General features: G+C 47.4%; 12 protein-coding genes across 12 annotated transcripts; 5 read left to right on the top strand and 7 right to left on the bottom strand.

The window, feature by feature from the left end:
• Positions 1-1,425: 1,425 nt before the first annotated feature.
• On the bottom strand, positions 1,426-3,070 carry LHYA1_G006166 (putative feruloyl esterase; the record flags this gene model as incomplete). Its single annotated transcript, XM_031151106.1, has 2 exons — positions 1,426-2,760; positions 2,855-3,070. The coding sequence occupies 2 exons, from the start codon at positions 3,068-3,070 to the stop codon at positions 1,426-1,428; spliced, it is 1,551 nt and encodes a 516-aa protein (XP_031002659.1).
• Positions 3,071-4,585: 1,515 nt separating this feature from the next.
• Positions 4,586-5,162, bottom strand: LHYA1_G006165 (uncharacterized protein; the record flags this gene model as incomplete). The annotated part of the gene is made up of 3 exons (XM_031151105.1): positions 4,586-4,705; positions 4,774-4,976; positions 5,084-5,162. 3 exons carry the CDS (start codon positions 5,160-5,162, stop codon positions 4,586-4,588), a joined length of 402 nt encoding a protein of 133 aa, XP_031002656.1.
• Positions 5,163-6,321: 1,159 nt separating this feature from the next.
• adk1 (adenylate kinase) lies at positions 6,322-7,338 on the bottom strand (the record flags this gene model as incomplete). Its single annotated transcript, XM_031151104.1, has 4 exons — positions 6,322-6,778; positions 6,833-6,987; positions 7,044-7,096; positions 7,173-7,338. The coding sequence occupies 4 exons, from the start codon at positions 7,336-7,338 to the stop codon at positions 6,322-6,324; spliced, it is 831 nt and encodes a 276-aa protein (XP_031002657.1).
• A 523-nt stretch (positions 7,339-7,861) lies between these two features.
• Positions 7,862-9,045, top strand: rpn-8 (26S proteasome regulatory subunit; the record flags this gene model as incomplete). The annotated part of the gene is made up of 2 exons (XM_031151103.1): positions 7,862-8,383; positions 8,434-9,045. 2 exons carry the CDS (start codon positions 7,862-7,864, stop codon positions 9,043-9,045), a joined length of 1,134 nt encoding a protein of 377 aa, XP_031002662.1.
• A 357-nt stretch (positions 9,046-9,402) lies between these two features.
• On the bottom strand, positions 9,403-11,762 carry HEM13 (Oxygen-dependent coproporphyrinogen-III oxidase; the record flags this gene model as incomplete). Its single annotated transcript, XM_031151102.1, has 3 exons — positions 9,403-10,399; positions 10,485-11,494; positions 11,550-11,762. The coding sequence occupies 3 exons, from the start codon at positions 11,760-11,762 to the stop codon at positions 9,403-9,405; spliced, it is 2,220 nt and encodes a 739-aa protein (XP_031002663.1).
• Positions 11,763-12,315: 553 nt separating this feature from the next.
• ATG8 (Autophagy-related protein) lies at positions 12,316-12,856 on the top strand (the record flags this gene model as incomplete). The annotated part of the gene is made up of 2 exons (XM_031151101.1): positions 12,316-12,486; positions 12,587-12,856. 2 exons carry the CDS (start codon positions 12,316-12,318, stop codon positions 12,854-12,856), a joined length of 441 nt encoding a protein of 146 aa, XP_031002660.1.
• Positions 12,857-14,004: 1,148 nt separating this feature from the next.
• On the bottom strand, positions 14,005-14,327 carry LHYA1_G006160 (uncharacterized protein; the record flags this gene model as incomplete). The annotated part of the gene is made up of 2 exons (XM_031151100.1): positions 14,005-14,056; positions 14,182-14,327. 2 exons carry the CDS (start codon positions 14,325-14,327, stop codon positions 14,005-14,007), a joined length of 198 nt encoding a protein of 65 aa, XP_031002661.1.
• A 390-nt stretch (positions 14,328-14,717) lies between these two features.
• GGC1 (Mitochondrial GTP/GDP carrier protein) lies at positions 14,718-16,026 on the bottom strand (the record flags this gene model as incomplete). The annotated part of the gene is made up of 8 exons (XM_031151099.1): positions 14,718-14,807; positions 14,863-15,117; positions 15,175-15,352; positions 15,405-15,538; positions 15,590-15,703; positions 15,751-15,792; positions 15,845-15,882; positions 15,936-16,026. Coding segments are annotated over 8 exons (942 nt in total), but the record flags the coding sequence as incomplete, so codon positions are not given.
• Positions 16,027-17,078: 1,052 nt separating this feature from the next.
• On the bottom strand, positions 17,079-19,329 carry rpc82 (DNA-directed RNA polymerase III subunit; the record flags this gene model as incomplete). The annotated part of the gene is made up of 5 exons (XM_031151098.1): positions 17,079-17,587; positions 17,626-18,247; positions 18,268-19,074; positions 19,191-19,253; positions 19,321-19,329. 5 exons carry the CDS (start codon positions 19,327-19,329, stop codon positions 17,079-17,081), a joined length of 2,010 nt encoding a protein of 669 aa, XP_031002652.1.
• Positions 19,330-19,564: 235 nt separating this feature from the next.
• Positions 19,565-22,021, top strand: qcr-2 (Cytochrome b-c1 complex subunit, mitochondrial; the record flags this gene model as incomplete). Its single annotated transcript, XM_031151097.1, has 7 exons — positions 19,565-19,957; positions 20,016-20,190; positions 20,242-21,089; positions 21,143-21,232; positions 21,607-21,690; positions 21,746-21,886; positions 21,938-22,021. 7 exons carry the CDS (start codon positions 19,565-19,567, stop codon positions 22,019-22,021), a joined length of 1,815 nt encoding a protein of 604 aa, XP_031002647.1.
• A 659-nt stretch (positions 22,022-22,680) lies between these two features.
• naa35 (N-alpha-acetyltransferase, NatC auxiliary subunit) lies at positions 22,681-25,291 on the top strand (the record flags this gene model as incomplete). The annotated part of the gene is made up of 8 exons (XM_031151096.1): positions 22,681-22,714; positions 22,773-22,925; positions 22,976-23,043; positions 23,099-23,227; positions 23,274-23,501; positions 23,554-23,647; positions 23,677-24,011; positions 24,059-25,291. 8 exons carry the CDS (start codon positions 22,681-22,683, stop codon positions 25,289-25,291), a joined length of 2,274 nt encoding a protein of 757 aa, XP_031002646.1.
• A 906-nt stretch (positions 25,292-26,197) lies between these two features.
• On the top strand, positions 26,198-27,214 carry citE_4 (Short chain dehydrogenase; the record flags this gene model as incomplete). Its single annotated transcript, XM_031151095.1, has 4 exons — positions 26,198-26,248; positions 26,428-26,579; positions 26,686-26,708; positions 26,958-27,214. 4 exons carry the CDS (start codon positions 26,198-26,200, stop codon positions 27,212-27,214), a joined length of 483 nt encoding a protein of 160 aa, XP_031002645.1.
• Positions 27,215-27,715: the final 501 nt, after the last annotated feature.

Here is a 27,715-nt window from a genome sequence, read left to right as displayed (position 1 = left end):
AGCCCTGATGCGCAGAAGGTACCGTGTCGAATTTTCCTTTTTGTCTCTATGGATGTGCCATATATTTACAGTTTTAATAAACATTGTTTTTTCACAATTACTTTTGTCTCTATGTTTGGTGAACACACCTAGAGCACCACTGATGAATCATGTGAAGGCCGCAAATGAGTCCATGATCAAGAACCTCACACGCGAGAACGCCCTGATTGCCAGCGCATGGTACGATCTCTCGAGCCGATTGCAGAGTAATCATGTGGTCTTGCAGCGCAGACAAGATGCGCCGAAGAGTTGGTTGAACAAGCAGAGGCAGATGGTGAACTCTACGCCTCGGAGGTGAGGTGGTACATGTTTTGGTTATTAATTATGGGGATACTATATATGCATGCATTGGGAGGAGCATCTGTGGAAGAGCGCGGTTGATTGGCATTTTTTGGATGAGGGTGGATAGATTTTTGGGAAGGAGAGTACGGGTTATAGAGTAGACTTGTGGGGTGGTTTCAGTTCCTTGAGACTTCGCGTATACCCTATAGATGACACTTAATACATATTTCATTCCTTGCAGCAGCGATAGTTCGTTGGCATCTGACTCCATTGTATCCTGAACATTTCTTGGGGCAACTTTCTCTCCAGCAACACCTTGTGCACTGTTTCAGCCCGTAGTATGGTAGTCTTGTATTCAGACGGTGTTGCCTTACTTTACTACTATTGGTGTATGAATCTCTCTTGCTAAGTTTGTCAAGATCTACGAGATGTAGACTCCCTGTGCAGAATACTTGCCTGTCAAAATACACCCAACAATGTGTATCCACCAGGCATAAAGCTCCAATGCTCTTGTCGTTTCATCCTAGATACGTAAGTTTCACTTCGCCATTATCGAGATGCTAGTTCCTTCGCATGCGTAAAGGTTAATAATCTTAACCTCTTCAAAGCTTCAGTGGCTCCATTACTACGCAGTACGATACATAGGTAGGATTCTACCCTAGCTTTGATTGTCTTTGGAGATATCTAGAACCTCTGTCGTTTGTCCTGCGGCGGGGCTTCTAGATTGGTATTGGCTCCAGCTAGTACTGTTCCACAAAAGGACGGTACCTCTCGATGGCTGGTAGACAGCCCTTGGGATAATTGCAGTAAGCAGGTGGAGTATCGGCATAGTATAACCTAAGACCCAAAGTGGAGTAATACATATTTCACAGAAGGCGATTTATTTCACGTTGTAAGGGAGATACTATATTTGAAGGCAAGGGATTAGTATCTATCTATAGTCTTTGTAAGTTCACACTCTCTCTAAATCTAAATTTGAGACAGAAAATATATATATATATATCCAAGCAAGCGTTTGAGGACTTCGGCTGATGGTGAATGTACCGTAGCGGGTGTTCTTCGTCTTCTGGCAGCAAAACAGCAGAAGACGGGTGCCACGGCAAATTACTCGCACGCAAAATTCTCCGCCACACTCGTATTCCCAGACCCTTTATAAATCTGCTTCTTCGGATACAAACACAACGGTCTTTCAATAACATTGCCTTGGGAATCTGCAGCGCTCGTTCCTAGTAAAGTGTCCGGTGCAGTTCCATTCTCCACCCACGTCTGCAAGGCTTCAAAAGCACCGGCCGGATAGCCGCCTAAGCCCCCATCACAATGTCCTAATCCCGGTGAGAAGAATAAGCGATAGTAGTCTTGTACGCTCTGGTCCACGGCTGTTGCAGCATCGTAGTAATGCTGCGTAGTCATCGGAGGAATAAGAACATCAGATAGTCCGTGGTATGTGATCATCTTTCCGCCACTGTCCCGAAATGCGCTGAGATCAGGGTCGTCGGTGCCGTAGATTGATGTGTATTGCTGCACTGATATTCTGAAGAGGTCGTCATAGTATGTTTGAGTCATGGTTGAGAGGTCGACGGAAGGATCTTTGGCGAGGAAATACTGAAGCCAAGTATTGCATAGAGGAGGCGGTGACCTGCTGCACGTCCCATTTGTACATGAAGTTTCCGCCAGTCCGCTTGACCCCGTGATCGCAGCGTCCTTGTTCAAGCCAAACCAGAGAGATTCATTGCGGTCATCTCGAGCTCCTCCCCATACAGCCTGGACCACTTTCACCGCCGCGTCGCTGATTGTAAGAGGGCCGGCTGCATCCGAACAGTTAACTGGTCCACCTACCACTGTGCTGGGATCAAAGTTGCACGCTTCGGGATCGGTGATAATTCCATCGACAACCCCATCGAGTTCATCACACGCATTGATTGCCGCTGTCCGTATAGCCTCGAGTTCGCATGCGTATGGGTACTGTTTAAGTTGATCCATGACAAATGTGGGATAGTAATCTCCAATAGCCCACTTGTTCCAGCTGATAGCAGGAGATGCAGCCAGGATCCCGTCATAAAGATCAGGATATTGCTGTGCCAGCATGAGACCCTGTCTCCCGCCTTGCGAGCAACCATTCCAATACGAGAATTTAGGAAGTTGACCATAGTAACTCTCCACAAAGTCCTTTGCCAACAAAGTAGCGTCGCTGAGCGATACCGAGGCGAGGTTTTGTAGGGCGTAAAGGTCGACGTTGCCAGGACTGAGCAGTGCCCAGTCTTCAGGTTGCAGGTCTACAGTTTTCTGGGAGGGAAGACCGGCATCTAGGGTGACTGCAGCGTAGCCCTGTGATACAGCGAGTGCCATGCCACCAAATGCCACATCGTTTAGGCCGGCGCCATATGACCCACCACCAATTCCTTGCATTCGTTCGGTATAAGTGGTCGATGGGAGCCAAACCTGGAAGAAGTCAGTATTGCTTCTTTGATGGAGAGTTATTGTATAGAGTAGCTTGGCTTTTCGGCTATCAGAAGTGTCTGAAAACTTGACTTACTTGGACGCGGAGTGTATCATTCTGGCCAGGGTGGGTATAGGTGACAGATACATTGCAGAAATTCAAACCACCGTACGTTGGATAGTACGGATAAGCAAGTGATACATTCGTCAACTGGGTTGCTCCTAATTCTATTATAGATGCGCCAAAAAGAGTGACATTGCTGAATGTGGAAGAGATGCAAGAGAATAGCGGAGATGTTAAGGGAAAACTCATTGTAAAGACTGTATAGTATCAAAGCAAGAAGGAAATAAAAGAGCAAGGTAAAGAGCTTGAAATCAAAAGAAGAGAAATGAAATCATCTCCCATAGGAAGGTCTTATACTCGAGCAAAGTTCTTATTTATCTCGTATACCGTAAACCCTCGCATTCATCGAAAGGGCTTCGAGTTCGAGGCTCTAAGCGAGGGCTAGATAGCCAATGGGATAGTCCAGTATGCGCCAATACGAGTACCGAGTCTCTCAACCCGAGTACCGTACCGAAGATTGCCTTGATAACGTATACAAGTACATATATCGGACGCCATCATAAAAGACATAAAAGAACATAAAAGAAGGATCAAGTTCTTCGGAGGATAATTCCAGCGTACGTCACATCGAGTAATCGTATTTGTTTAGACCCGGCCAAGGACCGAGCTACCCCCTCCCCTGATGTGCGCAATGAGACCACAACCGCTGACTCAGACAACATGTCATGTTCCATCTTTTGAAAGAAGTTGAAAACGATCGCGAGTATTGGAAATAAAAGGCATTTCAATCTGGGTAGGATTGGAAACTAGATTTGGGGTAAAGCGTACGTATTTGGAGCCAAGGCTTTGACCTAAAAGATAAGGAAAGAACGAGCTAATTTGGAAGGAAGTCTCAACTTGAGAGAAGGGATAGTCTTTTATCAGATTTCAGATAAACTATCTTACTATCAAACTCATCAACCATTAGACTATGGTCTTCGAGTTTATTTAAATCAAACCAAACTCAGAACTAGTCCCCACAATCCAGACCCCGGACACAACTTCCGTGCTGCTAAGCGCTAGCGCTACCCCAGTCTTTCTGCCAACTCTCTCGATTCACGATCGATGACAGACGGGAGTCTGTTCCGATGCGAAGTGCAACAGAATTAAATAGAAATCGCCAGTATCACTCCTTTAGGTGTTCGTGAACCTGCGTCCTGGACTTTCATTCGACGGAAGGGGAAACAGACGGGGTTGAGTGAGTGAGTCGGAGTCTTGACCGTCTCCGAGCATGGCCCTGAGGGTTCCGAGACGTTCGTGATCGATCGATGGGTGACGTTGAGATCGATGAGACGATGCTTTTTTAAGGAGAGAGATATCGGAAGGATACATGAGTTGCTTCGTCTTGTTGTATCAAGTGGATAGAAAGTTCAAAGTCCACATTATTATTGATCAAGGACCGAAATTGAGATATTTCAAGCCGATCAAGTAACTCTTCTTCCTATCGAAGTCTTGGTCTTTTCCTTTGAGCAGTAAGTACACGCGATGGGTCTAGCATCAGTCTCTCGCCCTGCTATCGAGCCATGAGTACATTACTGCGTACACGAAAGGTTGGACTGTCTCTAGCCGAGGTATGGAAACCCGCTGCTTCTTTTCTCCAATTGAAATAAACATCATCCCTTTCTTCCCCACGACAAGAAGGCCTTTGGGCCATGGTACGTGCACCTTCAACTCCAAAGTTAGACTCTAAGCAAAAACTTTTTCCTCCTTCCCTCCATCCTTCATTCAGATTCCCTTTCCCCACTCCTCTCGCTCATACTTTTTATATCCCATCTTGAAGTAATCATTATCTCCCGCCTGGTCCAGTAGCGCTAGACGCATCTCTATGGCAGTTGCTTTGATTTTCTGTCCTTCTCGTTAGCCCCTTCCTTCTTTTCTAATCAGATGAAAAGTGAGATGAATGATGGGCTTACATGTCCATTTAGCTTAGGAAACCTCTCTCCAATCAACCTCACAATGTCGTTGGTCTTCCATCTCTCTCGACGCTCCTCGTAGCGGGGCGCACGCCCGTTTCTATCTAGTGGAGCATGAGTTGCGAGGTAGGCGATAAAGCGGTCGTGAAGGGCGTTCCAGCTTGGTGGGAGACCGACACAGGAGGGTTGGTGGAGAGAGACGACTAGAAGATATTAGTATGGATGTTAATAGGGAGTTGGGGGGTGGATAAGTGTTTTGTCCATCGAGAGTATGAATGGGATGGGATAGAGATGGCTAGGAACAGGATACTGACTCTCGGGGCCTGTGGGACGTTTGTAGGTGTAGGTATAAGTGGCTGGGGAAGAGGTCGTGTGGGGTTGAGTGTCATGGTGTTGATGGTGGCTTTTTGGCGTGGACTAGGGAGATTGTCAGTCAAAAATTCCGACAACGAGGGAGGACTCAAAACGTCAAGGCTAAAGGGTTGGAAACCAACTTCGTTGGTCCGGCTGTGCTGTCGTTGTGGCTTGGGAGGTACGGGCGGTCTTTCATTGTGAGTCTGGGTGCTCCTGGACGCTGTCCTGACATGAACTTGAACCTGATATAATGTCAGTCGACAGAACTCCACATGTTGTTGCTGATTGATGTTGCCTAGGGGAAGGGTACCATCTTCTTCTCTTTCTGACTGTCGCTCAAACGACTACCCTTTTTAGTGTTACTAGATCCCCGAGGGGGCACTGGGGGTTGATATTCATCGGGCTCATCAAGGTGCCTGTTGAGAATGTCCATGAGAACTTCACGTTGGTGGTCAATTGACTTGCTTCCGCTCGAGGCCGCTGGAGAGGATCGATGAAGCATTGGGATGGACTATTGCACGGGCGATAAAAAGAATAGTCAAATTCGGGGAATCTTGGAAAAACAGCTGCCACCGAAAGGAACAAAATATATGACGAAGAGGATGTTTTGAAATATCTCAATGGGACAGTCACATCTGCAGACTGACTGTCAAAGATATGGGACACTCGCCCTATTTATCCCAAAACGCAAGGAAAAGGAAACTTTAACAAGACATTCAACCCCAGCGCCTCTTCATATGGGGATATGTGTATCTTCCGACTGTACCAAAGCCAAATGAAATAAACTATGATTGTTACACTGTTGACGGAACACTGCATAATCGTACCCGCATATATTGGAACGGATGTCTACAGGTCAGCAGAAACGGATCGGAGTTCAGCTTCCCCAGAAAATTTTCACAAGGAATAGACATGATCTAAAGCTGGATCTGAAGTCGAGGTGTGCATGAGGCATTAACATTCTTTGGTGCATTTTACACTCAAAGCATTGGTGAATTATACATGAAGCCCCTGAACGGGCATGACACCCATGTGTAGATTGGTCGTACTCGTACAGTCAGTCATGTCCCGCCCATTGAAAGTAGTGCAAACGTAAATGCCCGAGCTTGGACTATTAGCCAACCGTAACTTTTAAGGAATCTATCGCAATATTGTCTCCACAGCATTCCTCCGAGTCTAATGCAAAATATAAATTTAGCGACCAGTGATTTTGCTAAGCAAGCTCCCGCTCTTGCCTTGGCTCGCTGACTGCTCGAAGACCCCGAGAAGGCTTTTCCAGACCTGCCCTGGTTCTTGGCTTGCATCGATGCCCTTCCAGATACCAGTCTTTTGGTAATATCCAACTACCGGAGCTGTTTGCTGGTGGTATGTGACCAGTCGCTTCTTTAGAGCTTCGGCATTGTCGTCTGATCTTTGGACCAGTGGCTCGCCAGTAACATCATCCTTCATAGTTTCTTTGGGTGGGTTGAAGACCTTGTGATATGATCGACCAGATGCTGGGTGAACCAGACGACCAGTTATCCGCGAAACAAGGAGGCCGTCATCTATTTGAAGCTCTACAGCATGCTGTAACGTCTGCTTGCGCTCGTTCAACATAGAATCTAACCGCTCGGCTTGGACGACCGTTCGTGGGAAACCATCGAGGATGAAACTATGGCTCAATGTTAGTATAGCCTGGCAGAGCAAACTCTAGGAGCAAACCTACCCTCCGGCGCACTCTTGGTTTGTCTCCAGCTCAGCCTTGATCATGCCAATAACAATTTCGTCACTGACAAGACCTCCCTGGTCCATAATCTTCTTTGCTTCCCGACCTAAAGGTGTCTTCTTTGCTACTTGCGAGCGAAGCATATCCCCGGTTGCCTTTTCACGCGTCAGCAAATGCCGAAATATACTAGGCAAACTTTGCAATAACATACTAAATGGCAGCAAGAGAACTTCTCTTTAATCTTGGGTGCTTGAGTCCCCTTGCCTGCAAATTGCGTATTAGCCGGAGTTCCAGAATCTTTGCAACATGTGCCGGCAGCCCGGGGTTGACGTGTACATACCAGCGCCAGGAGGACCCATCAAGATCATTCTAACTCCCTCAGTTGGCGTATGCTTTGTGCCCGTCGAGACATCCTCAAGCTTGTCTTCCAATTGCTTAACCCTGGACTCGAGCTTCTGGACCAATTCTTGCAGTGTATGCACAGTGTCGTCGCCAATTGGTGCCATTGTAGAGCGTGGATAGTGACAAAGACCTGACCAAGGCAGGAGTGAAAGGAGGAAGTAGGGGTCTCAGTAAAGAGGTTTTCGTGAGGAGTGGAGAGGTGGAAGATGGTTGCGACAGCTTGAAGTCAAGGAAACGTTGAGGAAGCTTGGTCCAATCCAAGAAATATCGGTACCTAAGCTCGGCTGCTTACTTGTCGGACTTGTCCCGGAGTATCGTTCCTGTGGGCCGAGGGATGTCGAACTTCAAGATTTCTAGTTCGAAAGAAAGGGAAGAGCTCATAGCAATGAGATTTTATATTCGTTTCCCTTTTATTTTATTTCATAGTGTGTTAATAATATACGCAATTTCCAGAAGCTTTACAACTCAAGAGTCATGTGACCACGTCTTCGGGCGCTAGTTCTCTTTAGGAGCTGTGGTCTGGGAAGCTGCAAGCAAGCCGCGAAACTCAAGGCAGCCTTACAAAAGTTGAATCAACAACCTCACGAATTCCGCCTCATAAATCACCATCCACCTCCCATACCCACCATGCCTGCCACTACTGCTGAGACGCTCTCTCTGGTTACTAGAAACGTTTCTGTTGCTCCCCTGGTCCTCCTTTCCGCCGCAGATCACTATGGCCGCTCAGCGAAGGGCACGCGGAAACGAGTAGTGGGTGTTTTGCTAGGACAGAACGATGGAAAGAATGTGCGGGTGTCAAACAGCTTCGCTGGTATGGACCCCTCAATAGCCTTGCTATTTTGTAATTTGAAAGCTCTAATGGTTGACCATTCTACAGTGCCTTTTGAGGAAGACGACAAGGACCCATCAGTATGGTTTCTGGACCACAACTACGTCGAGTCAATGAATGATATGTTCAAGAAGATCAATGCGAAGGAGAAGCTGATAGGCTGGTATCACTCTGGGCCTAAGTTAAGAGCTTCGGACTTGGAAATCAATGAGCTGTTCAAGAGATATACACCTAATCCTTTACTGGTCATTATCGACGTTCAACCGAAGGAGTCTGGCGTACCAACAGATGCGTACTTTGCAGTTGAAGAGATCAAGGATGTATGTGTTTTTAACAGCTGCATGGCGATTCTGGGCTAATATTTCTATAGGATGGAACCACAACATCTAAGACATTCGTACATACCCCTTCCATCATCGAAGCTGAGGAAGCCGAGGAGATTGGAGTCGAGCATTTGTTGAGAGATATTCGGGATGTCGCTGTGGGGACTTTGTCAACAAGAATTACATCACAACTTCAGTCACTGCAAGGACTGCACTTAAGGTTACGAGATATCCAGCAATACCTACAAAAGGTTCTTGATAAAACTTTACCAGTCAACCATGCTATCTTGGGCAACCTCCAAGACGTATTTAACCTCTTACCCAATCTCTCTACACCAAAGACCTCTTCACACGTCCCCAATGGCGTCGATGCGCCAGTCAAGAACGACAGCGAATTATCACATGCTATGAGCATCAAGACCAACGATCAGCTCATGGCTATTTACCTTTCCAGTTTGATTCGTGCCATTACCGCTTTCCACGACCTGATTGAGAACAAAATCCAGAATAGACAGCAGCAAGAGGATAAAGAGGCTAAGAAGGACGAGGGCAAGGATGAGAAAGACAAGAAGACGAATGGAGTAAATGGCGTTAATGGGGAGGCGAAGGAAGGCAAGGAGGCAGAAAAGGATAAAGAGGACAAGGATAAAAAGAAGTGATGATGACGAACACGGCGTTTAATGATATCGGGTGTTTATTGAGCATCAGAGCGAAGTGGCATATTGAACATCATGGGATTCGATGTGCCATTTGTACCATAAATGTGTAGCTAGATGAATAGCAGTTACGCAATGTCTTCCTATATCTCGGTGCAGCTCTTGCTTTGAGAATGTTGCCCTCCAACCTGACTGAACGCCCCTTGATTATCCCTTTCCCTTCCTATGCAAACCTAACCATAATCCTTTTCTGAAAACGCCATGCCGACCTAATTTTTCAACAAACCTCGACGCTGATTCAAACGATTCTGGGCCCAAACACATAGACAAAGATCCCACAACAACCCCTCCCTCATTCACTCACTCAGCCCCCAACCCAGCCATCTCCTCCCTCCCCACTTCCCTCTCCTTAAAATACGCCCCCAAGACATCCCCCCACCGTTCCACAAGCACACAAGCAAGTAAATGCTTACAAACCGGCACTCCTCCACCTCCACCACCTCCTCCGCCTCCCATCCCATCAAAACTCAAACCCCCAAACTCCCATCCCCCATCTCCTTCTCCATCCCCTTCAAACCCCTCGCCATGGCCCTCAACACCGAACCCAGGCGCAGACTGCGACAGGAACGAAGACGGGAATGAAGAAAATGCAAACGCAGCACACGTGCAAGACCACGCCTGCAGCCTAACGATATACACCTGTCCTTTACCCCCACCGTGGTCTTTAAACCGGGAGAGCTGCTGAGATGATCGGACTTGGTATACCTGGTTCTTCCTCGTTTCTTCTTTCTCTTGAACTCCTGGCTCTGGGAGTAGGTGGATGGGAGCTTGAGATGGCATAATTATTGCTTTTTGAGACTGTGGTGCTGCATGTGGATGTGGATTTTGATTTGGATGGAGTTCCGTGATACGCGTGACGAGACCGCGGTCTAGGAGGTCCAGGGATTGGAGGAGCATGCCAGGGGGAAAGAGCACGTGCAGGGTCGTTAGTAGAGCGCGGTGAGAGGGCGGGAGGGCGTGTAGGGGGTTGGTGGAAGTGGATGTGAATGTGGATGTGGAGGAGGAGGCGGAATAGGGGGTGTTTGTTGTTGGTTGGGTTGCCTGGGGAGGGGTGGTGAATGTATTGAAGAGGGTGGTTAAGAGGATCCTGGGTGCTGGGAGGGTTGTCATTGTGAGGATTTCAGGTGTAGATTCAGAGGATGTGGGGAGGTGATCATTGTTTTGAATAATGAGCGTTCGATGAGGGTTTTGGGATTGTGAGATGGAGATGATTGAATGATGTTGAGACTCGGTTCCACTCCGTAAGTAAGCCTTATGAAAGGAGAGATCATCACGTGTATACGATGCCTGAGAATTCCTTGGGTACTTATTACACGCTTTATTTTTGCTTTTTATACTTATATAGTAGTACATTCTACCGTCATCTATACATTCAAACCCACTCCCTAGGCTCTCTCAGCGTGTCCACCAACCGCTGCTCCCTGCTTCCCTTTTCAGGCTCATACATGTACCTCCAGCTCGCAGTCAAAGGCAAACTCATGAGAATGCTCTCCACTCTGGCACTAGGTGTATTCAAACCAAACGCCGTCCCTCTATCATGCACCAAATTAAACTCCACATACCTCCCCCGCCTAATCTGCTGCCACTCCTTCTCCTTCTCGGTATACGGCATATCCTTCCTCTTCTGAATGATCGGGATATAACTTGGCAAGAAAGCCTTCAAACAGCTCTGCGCAAATGCGAAAGTATTCTCCTGGTCCTTCTCTTGCCCATCTAGATCATCGAAGAAGATTCCTCCTATGCCCCGAGACTCGTCGCGGTGCTTGTTATAGAAGTACTTGTCACACCATTCCTTGAAGCGCGGATAGTATGATTTGTCGTGCTTGTCGCAGGCCTCTTTTATAGTCTTGTGAAAGTGGATGGCGTCTTCGTCAAAAAGGTAGCTAGGTGTAAGATCGGTACCGCCACCGAACCACCATGCATTTGGAGTTCCGTCTGGGTTTGCTGTCTCGAAGTAGCGGTAGTTCAGGTGGACTGTTGGGGCCATGGGATTTTTCGGGTGAAGAACCATGCTTAACCCTGCCGCGAAGAACTCCAGCGAGTTGACTTCGGGGTCGATGGCCTTGTGGTTTACTCGCATTTTCTCAATTGCTGCTCGAGGGAGAGTTCCGTAGACGATACTGATATTCACACCGGCCTTTTCAAAAACATTGCCATCTTGTAGGACACTTGAGATCCCGCCGCCTCCATGCTCCCGTGTCCATGTATCGATTTGGAACTTTTTGCCGTCTACAGCCTCCAACTCCTTTACAATTTCTTTCTGTTGTGATTTTATGAATTCCTCCATTCGTAAACGCATGGGTGAGTTCTCTGTAACACCATCCTGGCGCTTGGCCAGGGTGTCTCGATCCGCAATTGTAGGCCCATCGAGCTTCGTAGGTTCGTCTGTCGCCTGCAGCTAATTAGACCAAGATCCCCTCCATTGATTTGAGCAGAGGGGAAATTACCATTGAATATATCATCGCTCCAATAAAGACTATTCCGAATGCAATTCTTGTCTTGGGAGCAACGACGCCCTTTGGAGCTTCACGTTCACTCGGTTTACGACGAGGGTTTGGAGGAGTAACGAAGGTCCTTCTTTGTAAAAGAAGCTGCTGTGCTCGCGGCCGGAATTTTGAGACGTTGCGTAGACAAGGTCTGAAGGAAGTAAAAGAAGACATAATGAAAGCTTTAAGAGGAAGAGAATGGCGACTATCGTACAATTAACATGAGACCACAAATCAGTACGAAGAGACCGAGTTAACGGGTGCAACCGATAGTGAAGAGAGATAGAGTGGAACGTTTATGACAGAGAATCTGGTATGAATGAGGCGATTAAGCTATCATACTTTTTGGCGACAGGGCACCATAGTAGCACTTGTTGCAGGGATTCTTCGCGGCGAACCAACTCGAGCTCCGATTGAAGAACTGCCTCGTGATTCGTCAACTTGAACAATAAAGAACAGTGAGTGAATGGAATCAAATGCGGTAGTATAGATGTATCCCATTCACAGCATCTGATCAGCTAAGGTATTTAATGCATCTCGCAAGAACCTGGCCTCTCAAAAGACATCAAACTCTTGACCTGACAGTAAAAGTAAACACTTTGTCTTACCCAAAGTCTTTGGTCACCTGCTTCACCCACCCGCCACAGAATAGGTAGTGACACACCGCTGCTTTTTAGCGCATCTTCTCAGCCCCCCGCCATTTAGGCAAGCTCTCCATCCACGCCTTATGTCTTCCATTACAAAGAACACTCTCCCTACCCAAACCCAACCTCAACCGTCTCCAACCACCAAAGATACACCACCCGCGACCGATATCTCTACCAAATCATCCACTATGCGATCCAAGTTTAAGGACGAGCACCCGTTTGAGAAACGCAAGGCTGAGGCCGAACGCATCGTAAGTACCCTGTCCTGTCCCCCACCAACGGCCGCATCATCATCATCATCATCCATCAACCAACCAACCATCAAACTAACCTCTGCCTTCTCTCTGCCAGCGCCAAAAGTACTCCGACCGTATCCCCGTCATTTGCGAAAAGGTCGAGAAGTCGGATATCGCGACGATCGATAAGAAGAAGTACCTGGTCCCCGCCGACCTGACCGTAGGACAGTTTGTCTACGTGATCCGCAAACGCATCAAGCTCTCACCCGAGAAGGCCATCTTCATCTTCGTCGACGAGGTCCTGCCACCTACAGCTGCCCTGATGAGCAGCATTTACGAGGAGCACAAGGATGAGGACGGGTACGTATTCACCTTCCGGTCGTAAAGCGAGGAGGCTGGACATTGCGGGTTGTTGAGGATAGCAGGCTGACGATGATTCACACAATAGATTCCTGTACATTTCTTACTCCGGCGAGAACACCTTCGGTTCCTTTGAAGAGATGTCTTAAACCTCCCTCGTAAATCTTATCATCGGCGTTCCGGACTCTCACGGCGGCTCCCCCTTTAACGACATTTGTGCAACAACCCCAAGAATGGCAGTCTTTTCCTCCGTCACGCTTTGCAGGATTACTCGAGTTACAACAGTCGGTTCAGCAGACAGATACAGAGATAATAGGGTGGAGAAGCATGGTTCTCCTTTGTTTTGTTCGTCCCAAGTCTATCGATGACGGTCTTCTACGCATGTGTGCAGGCCTAGCTTTTGGGCAAGGCTGTGGTACAGATTGAGTGAACTGGGTTGGGGATTGGGACTGGTTAGGCTGTTTTCGATCTCTTAAGGCTTGGGAATAGGTGCAATACGATGCTTTCTGCCGTGACTATTTTACATGCATGATGAGGAAATAATCTCTTCACGAGTGCATTTTGATGGTGATGTAACTATTGGATTCATGCAAACACAGCTACTCTCTTTAACATCCAAAAGGGGACCAAGAGCGCCTTGTACTTTAACAGTCTCCAACCACCTTCTTTAACAGACCATTTCCTTCTGAGGATGTCTCAAAAAGCAGCTCAAATCCCAAATCAAAACCTCCCCAGAACTAATCAGCTATTCTCTCCATCTTTCCCAGATATTCTCAAGCTTACATCGCCCTCCATGCCGGCCATCCTAGAGCTTGCCACTTGAACAGAGTATGCCTCAGCATACCTTTATACAGGACCAGGTATACACATCTACCTTACTCCGCCTAGAAGCTTCTCCAACAATGTTCCCCCTTTGTCGTTGTGACTCACACGCCGCGGATTATGAGTTGCTGCCAGCGGCTTGTTGGAGAAGATAGGTAGGCAGCGTAGGTCTTCAAACACTACCTCTTGTCGAGTTGTTCGCCCCCCAAAACATCCTCCAAGCAAACAAGCAAACAAGCAGGCAAAGAAGCTCGCAAGCTCGCAAGCTCTCCACCCGGAATCACCCCTCCCCAAGCTCGATCTCGGCCTCCCTATCTCGTAGCCATTATATTCGTAACCCGTCCGTCGCACTCAAGCCCTTTTCTCCTCCACTGCAGCAGCAGGTCTAGGGAATCCAATTCTCCTGCCCGTTTGAATCAGCTATTCTTCCCGTCATTCCTACATCTCTCTGCCTTTCCTCTCCCCTATCCTTTGAAAACAAGGAGAAGCAGAATGAGCATGAAAAATATGGGTAGTAGAGATACATACCTCAATCCATTATCAACCGTCTCCTTGGTAGTGCGCCCTGATTCCTTCTCCTCCCTATTGATGCGCGTCGCGGCTGCCCCGAGACCGATGACGATGGCGAAGATGGGGTCGAGGGTCCGGGAGATTATGTGTGCTTGTGGTGGCATTTTGGATTTGGAAGAGCTGGGTAGGAGGGATGTCAGGTGAGGTGAGGTTGGCTGTATTTTTGTTCTGAGCGTGAAGCTTTAGCCATGGAGCGGCCGCTTCAAAAGCGAAAGCACGGATGAATGGATCACGTGGCGAGTCTGCTTCAGATTACGGAGTATGGCTACGATTTATATCAAGCTTTCATTTGGTTACTGGACTGACATTTATGCAGCCTGTTTAGACAGACTCTGAGTTGAGATGGGATGGTTTCCTTTCTACCATTGATAGATCAACATATATACACGAATTCCTACAATTATATCTTCTAGGCCATGTAACGCCGATTTTCCAGAATGCCCTTTTGCTCTACCATATACACCATACATACGCACGCCTATTTCTTGGCCACTCTATTTCTTGGCCAGGGCGATATCAAAGGCTGGAATCAGGGTTTGTGCAAGCCAGAAGGAGAATACGAGTTTTGGGCCAGTCATTAATAGCTATAGGTGTGTCAGCTCTTGGGTCATAGACCAGGAGAGGAAAAATATTAGGTACCTTTGGCACTAATCCCTTGAAGAAACTCGTAGGACCCTCGTTCTTCATCATGCTGCTAATGATCTTGAACCCAGACTCCGGGTTCTCGAAGTTCCTGTTCTGGATTCGGGTCTTGATAACATCAAGAGGAGCCGAGACTAAGAGCGAGGCAGAAGCTCCTGCGATGGAAGCAACGAAGTTTTGTAGCCATGTTGCTGAATTGTAGTCTGTCAGGCCGTACAGGTATCCCTTTGTAAATGCTGATCCTCCGAAGAGCTATATGTATATTAGTCTCATCCTTCCTCTCTTACTATGGGGGTTAAAAGTACGCACAGCGAACGATCCAGGAGCATTTCGGGCAGCGGTCCAGCCCCAGCCTCTGTATAATCCAAATCCTTCATCCCGCACAATTCTGACTACACCACGCCCTCTGAACGCCTCTGGGTTTGTTTGGCGCTTGATTTTGAGGACGTCCAGGGGAAGGAGGACAATCTCGCCGATACCGATTACACTAGGCACTGATCAGAACTCGTAGGCAGAAAATCTGGAGTGTTCTTGCTCACCTTCCTGCCAACGAAGACATCATCGCCTTACCGGTCGTCTTGCCAAATGTGTTGTCGAATGTAGAGCCGTGGTTCCTGGACAGGTAATCCCGAACGAAAGGTTGACCTCCATACTTGTAAATTCGTTGCAGAACCTAGCCTCCGTCAATATAAGCCCATCACTCCACACCACCCAAGCATCTAACCTTGTATCCAGCAGCGTATCCGAGACCTGGGAAGAGGGAGAAGAACTTGCGACCGGCTGGCGCAGTGGCTTTGTCTTTGAAGATAACGGTGTTCAATTGGGCGGCGGAGGCAATCTAGCAGGGTCAGCACGCTGATTCTATACGGGCGATGGATTTCCTACCTTCCCATGGTTGCTCATTAACCGCTTTGCAATTGTGTCGACCTTCAATGGGTCAGTATTGGCCTTGTAGTCCGAGGAATAGATTCGTGCATACGGGATGAAAGACGGCAAGCTCAGCAATACCGGCAGACCCTACGAAATATCAGATCTAATCCCTAAGAACACACTAAAGCTGTATAGCATACCTGATCCTAACAGTCTCGCCAGAGTAGACTCGCTCTTATCGGATCCAGCTGTTGGGGACATAGCGGCGGTGTATTTAGCAATTGAGGGCGGCTAGGATGAACAATAGAGGACTCGAAGATGCTCTTGGGATTCGGAGGAGGTCGTGCCTTGAAAATAATGTGGGGATGGGAATTTGTTGCGATTCTTGAGGGGGTTTAAAAAAAGAAGTTCTCCTTACACATGATGCCCAGCTTTTTTTTTTTTTGGCGAGGTTGCGCGCCGTTCTGGATAAAGTGGAGAAATTCTAGAACTCCACCTACAGTGTTACTACTCCGGAGTACTCACATCATTCTTACTGGATTTTGTATGTTATGGTTCTTCTTTTCGCTAAGTCTAGGTCTAGGAGGGTAGGATAGTTTTTCTCCAAGTTGAATGTTACATCCAAAATCAAAGTAGTAAACTTATATAGCTACTTGTTCTCTTCAATTTGCAGAAGTTTCCCCTAATATAGCAATTATTTCAATGTTTGTCTATAACCCTACCTACCATTCTGATCGGGGATTTCTTCCCATCCTTGGACCCTGTTAGTCATTGCTGGTGCACCGCTCAAGTCTTCAGCGCTGTTGATGGGGAGTGTTCTCGTTGTCACCCCTGTACCTGCCCACACACTAGTGTTTTGGTCACCATTTTCCTGTCCGCCTCGAGGGTGGGTTGCTATATATCTATCATTAGAACTTCGCCGGTGGGGAACATTTAGTTGCTGTGATGGCATATTCATGCGGAATCGGAAGGCGGAAGGCATTATGCTTTTAAAGGGGGAGAAAGGGGCAGAATATGCAAATAGAATCGCTTGAATTTGAGACAACCAGAATCAATTTGCACGATTATATCGAACAAGAAATACAAAGGCAAGAAGAATATATTACATAAAGTTATGATTTTCTGGCCTAGCTGGTTGCTTCAACAGCAAACGCACCGTACATATGGTATCAATACAAAAGGCCCCCACGCAACAGGAAGGGAGTTCCAATCCATCGTTGCTCAATTAACGCCCAACCAAAAAAATGCAGCAGATTAACGCCTGTTCATGCAGGAAATGCTCACAGCCGTAATATTCGTGTCAACCGTCGCCCCTGTTTTTGATTCGCAGAATGCACCCCTTCCTAATAGTCCTTGAAAATGCCCACGATCTCATCAAGTCTGCCCAGCTGACCTAGTAACATATCCTCCCTATCCTGAAAGGCGTGAAGTTCGTTCAGTTGTGCAGGCATGAGATATTCGTCGGGTGGCTTGTCGCGAACGTCGGAGCGGTGCGTTAGTTCGAGAACTGATTTTGCCCGACGTCTCTCAACATTAAGCCGGTGGAGAAGTCTCGACATTGACTTGTAGGTGTGGTCCAAGACGAGTGAAGAGCAGCGCTCGTTGTCGAAGAACCAGAGGAAGATGACACGATTGTTGTTCGCTCCACGGGAGGCATCCTTTGGAACCTCTTGAATATCCACCCATCCCGACAGCTGCATCTCAGCCAATTTCGTGCGAATGTCTTTCTGCTTCATGAGAGTAGTATCCTTGAGGTGCTTCTCGTCAAGCTTTCCTAGCTGTCGTAGCATTCGTACAAGACGATGACCTGCCGCACCGAACAATTCTAAGACCAATTTGTCTATCTCCGCTTCTTGGATTTTTTGAATGACTTTCTGATAATTGACGGACCAGGCGCTTGTCCGTCCGCCTCCCTCGTTACGAAGCCATATTGATCGTCCGCCAGTAATGCCATATGCTCCTTTACGTGGTAGATACGGTCTTCCCGGGAATGAAGACCCTCTGGCTCTGGGAGTTTGTCCTGGAATGTGACTTTTGGACGCTTTGGAGATTTTACTGCAGGAGCATCGGCGAAAACATCATCGCCGTCCTGATCGACCTCGTGAGAATTGCCATTTCCGTTAATAGGTGGGTCGTCCTCATTCTCGCTCCCACTTCCTTCGAGGTCACCAGCTTTGCGCTTCCTGTTCACCGGTGGGCTTCCTAGCTTAGGTCCAGCAAGTTCCCCAGATTTGGGACCCTCGCCGATTGTCTTGCCTATACCGAGTGAAACGTTGACTGATTTGCTGAGCGAAGTTGCGACATCTCTAGTCGATACCAATGGACGATCTTGATACTCATCTTCCGTCGCGCCATGCGCACACTTAGGAATCTTCTTCTCTAGGTGTTTGAGGAGTTCTGCATAAATTTGAGATGTTGTATCACCAAGTTTCTTTTTAACGGCCTCCACAAGCTGCGCATTTCGGAGCAATACTGCGCATTTCTCATGATTGATGCGTACAACCAGATTCGGCTTTTTGGAAGTTAGCTCACATTCTCATTTTGCTTTAAGAAGCTCAAATAACCCACGTCAAGTCTAGTGCCATCGTCTTCGTAGTTATGGTCGCCAATGGAACTGCTGCCATGAGATAGCCTCCTCTTCTTGCTTGAGCCATTAACCCCGTTGGTAAGTACGCCATTGAGAGGCTTCTTGAGTACCTTGGACCTCCATTCCCGGTCTTCCGCCTCTATTCTTTTCAAACGTTCGTCGAGGATTCCATGGAGCTGCTCCTTTTTCTTGGAGCTGCCTTTGATACTGCCACCTGCGATTTCGTTCGTGGTAATGTCTGCCTCCAACTCGTCTTTAATGTCAGCCGGGTTTCGGAACATGCGCTGAACGACAGGCTCGATTAGACCAAGTTCTAGAAGCTCAACTAATAGTCCATCCATATGCGCACCAGATCCAATATTGCCATTCGTGTGACCATTGACACCATTAGCAGCAGAGTGCCCGTTGCTCTTGCCCTTGGCCGCTTGCTTTTGCTGAGATGCGTAAGCTTCAGCAAGGTCAGAGACTTTGGTATGGCCAAATAGAAATAAATTTTGGACCACATCTCTCGCAAAGGCCCCGTATCTGCTTTCGACAAACTCGATGACTTTCCCAGACCTAGCCAAAGCATATGCGGCGCCATCGTTGGCTTCGTAGAAGGTGGAGCCCGTTTTCCCCGTATGGTAGTAAACGAGGTTCTGCTGGATGAGGACGGCGAGACCATTTCGGGTCGCTTTCGGACCAAGACGAGTGTGTCTCGATATTTCAGATATTGGCAATTTTCCCCTTCGAAGCAGAATTATGAATATGCGCTGTGTGGTGTGTTAGACCCGACTTGACCAGTGCCCAAATTACTCAGCCTGGCTGAAGGATTAAGAGAGCTTCTGCAGAAGGATATTCTTGGAATTGGTTTAATGAACAGACATACGGAAGTTAGTTCTCCATATGTCTCGTCGACGAGCAAAGCGCAAAGCTCTACTGCGTTTTGTGACTGTCGCGGGGTTAGCTGTGTTAATTGAAAAGGGTATTGCTCGAAGCTGAAGCAGCGGTAAACTTACTCGAGACATGGTGTTTGCTGCTAGAGATTATCTCAAGATCTCTAGAGCTGCCACAGATGCTACCGGTGCGTCATTGACGATGTAGAGGTCAAGATCGAGATGGTGGGTGCGGGTGCTGTGTAGGAATACTTTGCATATAAATCTTTTATGGTGGGGTACAAATTTGGAGAAGAGTGAGTGACTGTTGACCTGACCTGGCAGCCTGACTCTGCATTAGGCGGTAGGTGCGGGTGATGACTAAGCCATGCGAGTCTCTTTCAAGCTCCTGGAAGATTTCGGGATCAACGTCAATAGACTCAATACCACCCAACGACCTCAATTGCGACGGCATCGGGATCCCTCAATCACCAATTCCTTCCAAACAATGATCTCTCGGTCGGCGGTTGGGAGAAATGCGCAGCTTGCCCTCCGCAGGCAATGCTGCGCTAAGCCCGCACCCTTAAATCGACGCGGTCTTGCGGCTGTATCTACCGGATCGACCTCATTCTCCTATGAGTCGGCGGATGTTGGCGGGATCAAAGTTGCCAGCAGAGATGTTGCGGGACTAACGACCAGTTTGGCAGTGGTTGTCAAGGCTGGAAGCAGATACCAGCCATTGCCGGGCCTGACTGTTGGTCTCGAGGGATTCGCTTTCAAGGTGTGTATACACTGTTTTAGCTCATGTACTCGGACCTGACGAGTTTGCCTATTTCTAGAACACGCATCGACGATCTGCTCTTCGAATTACAAGAGAATCCGAGCTTCTTGGTGGTCAATTGCTTGCATACCATACAAGAGAGTCCTTGGTCCTTGAGGCCAAATTCCTCCGGGAAGACCTCCCATACTTCACGGAATTGTTAGGCGAGGTTGTCTCTCAAACAAAATACACTGGTGAGTTGTTAATCGGCTGTGTTGCATGGACGGACTCTGATATTTGAATAGACTATGAGTACCACGAGGAGGTCGAACATAACATCAAGCTCTCTCAACAGCGACTCCTCGCAGACGTGTCAGACCTTGCCCTCAATTCAGCACACGGCATTGCATTCCATAGGGGTCTCGGAACGCCGCTCTACCCTACTTCCTCGACACCTTTGTCGAAATACCTGAATGATGAGACCATCCACCAGTTTGCCAATGAAGCATATACGAAGTCAAATATTGCAGTTGTTGCTAATGGAGCCAACCAAGCTGATTTGTCTAAGAATGTTAGCGAATTCTTCACTGGTGTAAAGTCATCTGCAATTCCAATTTCAAGTCCCGCAAGCAAGTACTATGGTGGAGAGGAACGTATCGCACATGGTTCAGGCAACTCTCTGGTTCTTGCGTTCCCAGGTTCAAGCTCTTTCACCGCTGGTGGATCTTACAAGCCCGAAATTTCTGTTCTTGCAGCTCTCCTTGGTGGCAAGTCAAGCATCAAATGGACACCTGGTTTCTCGCTCCTCGCCAAGGCAGCCTCGTCCTTTCCCGGGGCTAGCGCTACAACGACTCATTTCTCTTACTCTGATGCCGGCCTTCTGACAATCCAATTCACTGGATCTGCACAAGCTATCCGTGGTGCATCTATTGAGGCCGTCAAATCACTCAAGAGCATTGCTGAGGGTTCTATCAGCAAGGAGGATTTCACCAAGGCTGTTGCTCTTGCTAGATACCGCGCTCTAGAAGAAGGTCAGAGCACTGATGCTGGCCTCGTCTCAACTGGTGCTGGTCTTGTGCACGGTGGCAAGCCTTTCCAGATTGATGAGGTGGGAAAGAGCGTTCAAGGTGTGACTGCTGAGAAGTTGAAATCGGTAAGATTTCCCCCATTCCAGGCACAGTTTTGCCCATGCTAATTATTCAATAGGCTGCCAAGGCTCTGTTAGAGGGAAAGGCAACTGTCTCGGCGGTTGGAGACCTATATGTACTGCCATATGGGGAAGAGCTTGGTCTTAAGGTATAAACGCTTGGGGGGTTCGGTTGAGATGGAACGGGTTGTATCACCAGCTCCTATTTTAGAGTGTACACACTGTAGATAAGAATTTTCTTTGTCCATGCTGCATTTGATTGTGATCCTCGTAGTAGTGGGAAATACGTAGCTCCGAGCTTGGGTTTGGCAATCTGAAAGACTTCCACAAGTATGCAGAAGGGTGGCTGCTTAACCAATTAAACCGTTTAGTGATCAAAAAACCCTATCCGTAACAATGCATTCTAAAAGCCCAACTTATCTACTATTTATAAACTTTAGGGGCTTTTCTTCTGGAAACGGCAGTTTCTCACGTGACGTTCCGACATCCATCTCGAAAAGCGAGCTCAAACAGCTTCTTTCAGCGAAGAAACAACCCAAAGCTCTACATCTCCTCACAACCAACCGCAACACACAATGGCATTCGCATGGAAAGCATCAGGTCTCACGTATGTCCTCGCCTATTAAGCTCCCACCTACCCCTCAATTGATGGCAAGCCCCAGACTGACAAAACATGCAAATTGAACAGCTACAACAAATACCTCTCAGTCGCCGCACGCGTCGTCCGCCGAAGCCTGAAGGATGACAAACGATTGGCAGCCGAGCGACGAGGTGAGAGCGAATTGAGGATGGCGAAGTGGAATGTAAGTGTTCTTTGATTCTGGAGATGTGGGGAGAGGGCTGATGGCGGACAGAACGGGAAGCAAGGCGAGCACCAGAATGTTGCGGAGGCGAATGCTGCTTCGATGGCAGAAGCTGCTGGCTCTCCTGCATCATAGATTTACGGATATGGGAAGGAAGGGAAAGTCAGACGGGGGTGGATGGCAATGAGGGTGTGAGATAGAGAGGGGAGGGAATTGTACATTGTATGCTTCGTGGGAAAGGGCTTTAGATTCAACAATTGAAGGGGTCCGATCATGAACTGGCCAATATGTGCTTGATGGTTGTGAGATAATGCTACAAGTGATATTGGGTATATTGGGACGCTTCCGGCGGAGCTCCAGAAGCTTTTCTCCAACAGCCGCATACTACTCAAGAACTTGGCCAATGCCACAGAACATCATTTGTTGCCTTGAAGAGTCACACAAAAGGTTTCCTATCATGGGCAGTGATAAGTTTTGACTTCCTATTGTGTCTCGCAGCCTTGATATATCTATAATATATTGATGCCGCTTTCTCCGTACCTTCCCTGCAAGACTTTCAACAGCTTAAGAGGCTGCCTGCCTAAGAACTTTCCCAGCTTGTCAGCAAATGTTGATGAACTCTGTTTTAGATTCACAGTATCTTCTTGTCCAAAGGCTTCTGCATAATTCTTCATCACGATCAAATCTATCAATTTCTCGGCGGAAAATCCCGACTTCAAGCCGACGGCAAAAGCACCACACGCAAAAACGTGCCGTCGTCTGGCTTTCAACCACAACCAAGAGATTCCCCAAAGATGCATAGCAACGCAGTAACTGGCGTTACTTCAAGTAAGCATACCCCTCATTATACGGCAAACCCATCCTTGATCTGATATTATTTCCACAGAGATAGCAGATTTCGATTTGGACAATGACCAAATCAATCTTGAGCCGCCTGGGTTCGCGGCCTATAACTCTGAACCACCCCCTGCACCCAAATTAAAGAGCGCCGGAATAGTGTCTTTAGACATCACCGAGCAATTTGTCAACGCTGCCAAACGTAGGCTCATGTCTGTTGCCGTTGTGGACCACGTGCTTATTTCTTTCCAGAACTTGAGCTCGGAGAGCTGGTCAAGGATCCACACTTTACACTCTTTGAGTCTGTTGGCGCTTTGGAGGTAATATTCAGTCTTGGAAGTCTGACTCTAATAGACCATGTGCTGAAAATGGCAGATTATGGATCCAAAGATGGATAGTGGGTATCTGCAAGCCGGGGAGACTATGGAAGACGATTATGATTTCAGTCAGCTATTACTTCCGGAAGAAATCATTGGTATTATCGACCAGTTGTTATCTCACGAGGTATGAAATACTCTTTGGGGAGCTTAGTACGCAGCTGACTTTACAGATGGCATGGCATATGGGCCATCCACTCGCCCAAACAATTTTCACCAGCTTGTACATCGATCGGATCTTAGATCCATGCCCTATTAGTCTGGAGCAGACGTACTTTGATAAGAGTGAGAGCTGTGAAGATGAGCCTCTTATGCACCAAGTTCTGAGAGCGTACTGCCTGGGTCTCCTCAAAACCTGTGGCTACGTCAACCAAAGGGTCAAATCGGAGCATTACTACGAGGTACCACTTCTAACATCTCCTTAATAGTAATCACTCCTAATAATTCTTCTAGGAAGAAGACTTTGTTACACACACATTCCACAGAAGTCTACTTGAAAACATAGACCATGAATTAATCATCGAGCTCCTTGAAGAGACGATCGAACGTCTAGCCGACTCCAATGAAATATCACAGGAAGCCAAGGATGCATTGGACTTCGACTTGGGTTTCGCGCTTCATTCCTGGAAATTGTCGAAGCCGCTGATTCAAGAACTTCTCTGGAACAAGTCAAAACAATGTGGACTGATTTCCAACTCTTATTACCCGGCCTCAAATCAACCACCAAGCTGGGGAAGCCCGCGCCTACTTCTTTTAGTGCTAAAATTCAACGAAAGCTCGCAAGTACTGTGCCGCCACGTCCTATTGTGCAAGTCAGCCAAGAGGCTGCTTTTGATCAGCTGGAGAGACTCTGTCGAGATGGTGCTGTTGCGGTCGAAGTCTTAAAGTATTATGATAGCCATAGTCTCATGGTAAGTTATCACCAATCATGCTTTGTAACAGCTACTAACAAGTCTAGACGTTCGTATCTCTGTTCCAAGCACGAAAGCCACAGCCCTCTGTTTACATCCGAACGCTATTGCAGCACTACATATTCGGAGATATGATAATGTTAGGAAACATGTCTATCCGGCAAGTCCTCGACGATGATCTATCCACCACAGTTCTCCCAGCAAGCCAGCTTCTTGATCGAGCCAATGACGAAGTTGAATTCCCAAACGATCCACGATTCAAAATGGCCGAACGAATGGAACTCTTCCGTTCTCGAGCCGCAGGTTCCTTCCTAGACATTCTCCGAACCATCTGCCAAAACCGATGTCGTATCCGTCGTACCCTGTGCCACACTATCGCAGACTGGGACATCTTACAACTCGATGCTGAAGAGCTAGACATGCAGCTCCGCGAGTTCACCAAAGAAACACCAGTTCGTGACAGAGAAATCTCAGACGAGCCAATCTACTCCTTCAGCCTCTCATCCTGGGCATACTTCTACAAGCTCCGCCAAATGGAATGGATAGTACAAATGGGATTTGAACTCGAAGTCTACCAACCTGACGAACTAGCAACCATGTACTACTACCTACAATACCTCGCCAAAACCCGAAGCCGTCACCTAGAACGCATAAAAGGCTTTAACTTCCGTGGGTTCAACGCAATTCGCAACAAGAAGACTGCCGGAGATGCTAGTCACGACGAATACACCAAGGCCCTCACGTTCGTCAACTTCTCCACCATGGAAGCAGCCGCCACTTACGGCCTCGCAGACTCGCTTTCCTGCCTCTTCACAGTACTAGACCGTCTCTCACTCATAAAGCCACCACCAAGACCCTATAGCAGCGACCAAATGCGCTACGAACTGCGCCTGAAACCATTCCTACTCATCGGCCTTCCTGAACTAATCCCTTTCACGGACCTCACGAACGCAGTTTCCCAACCCTCAGAATCCACGCTCTCGCTGCTGAAATATGCAGCTGAAGCAGCTATGGCAGCGAAGAGGGGTTTCGAGGTGTTGAGTAAGCTTAGTGCGCAAGAGGCGTTTTGTCAGGGGAGTCATGACAGCTGGATTAAGAATGTGAAGGATTGCTTGAAGGCTTGTATATTTACTGGCATAAGTATTGCGACGGTAAAGAAGGCTGTTGAAGGGATGGATAAGAATGGGAGCAAAGAGTTGAAAATTAGGGTCGAGATCCCGAAGACGGGGAAGGGGTACCATGATTGGTGGGTTGTGCCTAAGATCATACCGGTTTCTTGAAAAGATGGATCTTTGATGAGACTTACAGATCGAAGTAGATGAAGTATACCTTCTATAATGGGTATATGGTATTGTCTATGGGTACATAGAACAATCTGGTAGCAATCTAAGCCTCAACAGTAAGTATCTCAACCCGGCCAAAGTCCAATGAGTGGATGGATGACTTGGGAATCACGATCTCCCTACCACATTCTAACCACTTATCTCCAATAGTCTATAATGTCACCATTCGTTTCTCGAACTCCCGTCCCGTGTTTTGTAATGCTATCTGTGAAATCCCAGGATTCTACTGCGGGATTTCCTGCGCGGCTCTGTAGCTGAGGTTGAAATTAGCACCACCCAAGCGGCATTTTGTCAATGCTAAGTAAGCATTGTTACCACAGGCAAGCTTGCAAATCATAGGAGCAATGAGGCACTTGCACTTCCTCTTATCGAGTAATCATATATGTCAGTAGGTAAGAAAGGCGGCCGCAAACGCCTCGCCACGCCAATCAGAATGACATGAAGCAAGACACTTCGATTCAGCCAACCAGAACAGCCATATACACTAACTAGTAAATAAAAACATCCCGATAAATAATCTGCCGATAGAATTTCATGTTTATACGTAGGAATGGTAATTAGTAAAGGCCAAGCGGCACCGTTAAGTGGGTTATTGGGCTACCTTAGCTTCAAGAATATGGTGGCATGTAGTTTTGAACATGTAACACGAATAGGGTGGGGGGGTTATTACAAATAAAAATCATAGATGAGTACTAGGTAAAGTGAATAGAAATCTATAAAGAAGATTGATCAGGAGCCTATTTCGAAAATCACAAACGCACTTTATTCAAAGCTTCTCCTCCTCCACTCATAAAGATCATTTCACAGCTATTCAAGCATCACCAGCTTTTCAAAATTTATACAATGGAGAATCTTCCAGTCGACTACTTCGTGAATACCGGCGCATTCACCAAGGTAACTTACCGTGATGTCTATCCTTCAATCAATTCAACAGCTGTTTGAAACAGTCAAGCTGGTAAAGTAATCGTCATTATCGGCGCAAGCAAGGAAAACGGACGCCTGGTAAGTTGTCCTACCTTATCTTCTCAAGATTTTCATGGCCCAATTGGATATGCAATAGCTGACTTGAGAAGGGGCTCGTCAAATCATTTGCCAAAGCCGTGTCCAAGGGCATTGTGATAATATCTCGCTCTGCTGTTGAGGTCGAGGTTGTCCGTCAAGAGATCCTCGCAATCAACAAAGGAATCGAAGTGCTTGCTGTTGCAACAGATGCTCGCGATGCAAAGTCTGTTGATAGCCTCTGAGAGAAAGTCAAGGCAAAGTTCGGAAAGGCTGATGTTCTAATCAACAATGCCGGAACACTCATGAACGGACTGATCTCTGAGATCCAGTCGATACTTGGTGGACGGATTTTGTACGTTCCACTCGATCCGTTGCGTCTTTGAACTGTTGCTACTTCCTAAAAGGAAACCAATGTTCGTGGTACCTTTCTCTTCACTCAAGGCTTCTTAAGCTTCTTGGAACCGAAGCCAAAGGATCTATCGTCAACCTGACCAGCGGCATAGCCGTCATGACTGTCCCCGGCATGTCGAGCTACTTATTCTCAAACCTGGCTATCCTTCAGTTGCAAGCTTACATTGCAGTTGAGACCCGAATGTGACAGCAATTGCTCTGCATCCGAGAATCGTGATGACTGAGATGACCGCCGGCCCCTTCCAATGCTTTGCATTGGATACTCCAGAGCTTGTGGGAGGACTCGGCGTTTGCTTGTCGACTGAGAAGGCGGCTTTCCTGAATGGAAAGTATGTCTCTTCGAACTGGAGTGTGGAAGATTTGGCGGCTAGGAAGGAGGAAATTGTTTCTGATGGAAAGCTCTCGCTTATCTTGAAAGGAGACTTTGGGGAGAAGCAATTCGCTTAGAAGTGCTTCCTGGTTCATTCCGCAAGAAGGGCATTGATTATTTAGACATGACCGATAAATGTGGTGGAAGTGTTTTCTTTAGCTAGAATAGTAACAATTTGAATGAAAGATAGATCGTTTCAATTGCTTAGCTTTACACCAACGCAGGCCAAAAGCCTCGCTTACGCAGGACAATTTAGGTCATCGTTCAACCAACGACTTTCGATATTTTGAACAGTTAGTAAGGAAAGTTTTGCGGTCCTAGATTGCCATGTCTGCTATAAGTATAGATAGTTACGGCTCTCCAGTTTTCTTTAAATTTTCACATAATGAATAACGGGCCGAGCAACATCACGAACAGATCAGCAAGCATAAATGAAAGATACCAGCAAGGCCCGAAAGAACACGAACACGACATCTAAAACCAATGGCATAGGAAGTCGACCAAACAGAGCCGGCTAGTAGTCAAGATAAAGTTGAAGGAATTGCGAAGGAATGGCGAAGGAATGGTTTAGATATAAA

Source organism: Lachnellula hyalina (genome assembly GCF_007821495.1).
Source record: "Lachnellula hyalina strain CBS 185.66 chromosome Unknown contig00158, whole genome shotgun sequence".
NCBI classification, from domain to species: Eukaryota; Fungi; Ascomycota; class Leotiomycetes; order Helotiales; family Lachnaceae; genus Lachnellula; species Lachnellula hyalina.
Note: the sequence above shows the minus strand (reverse complement) of the source record. Positions and strands in the feature narration are given on the sequence as shown.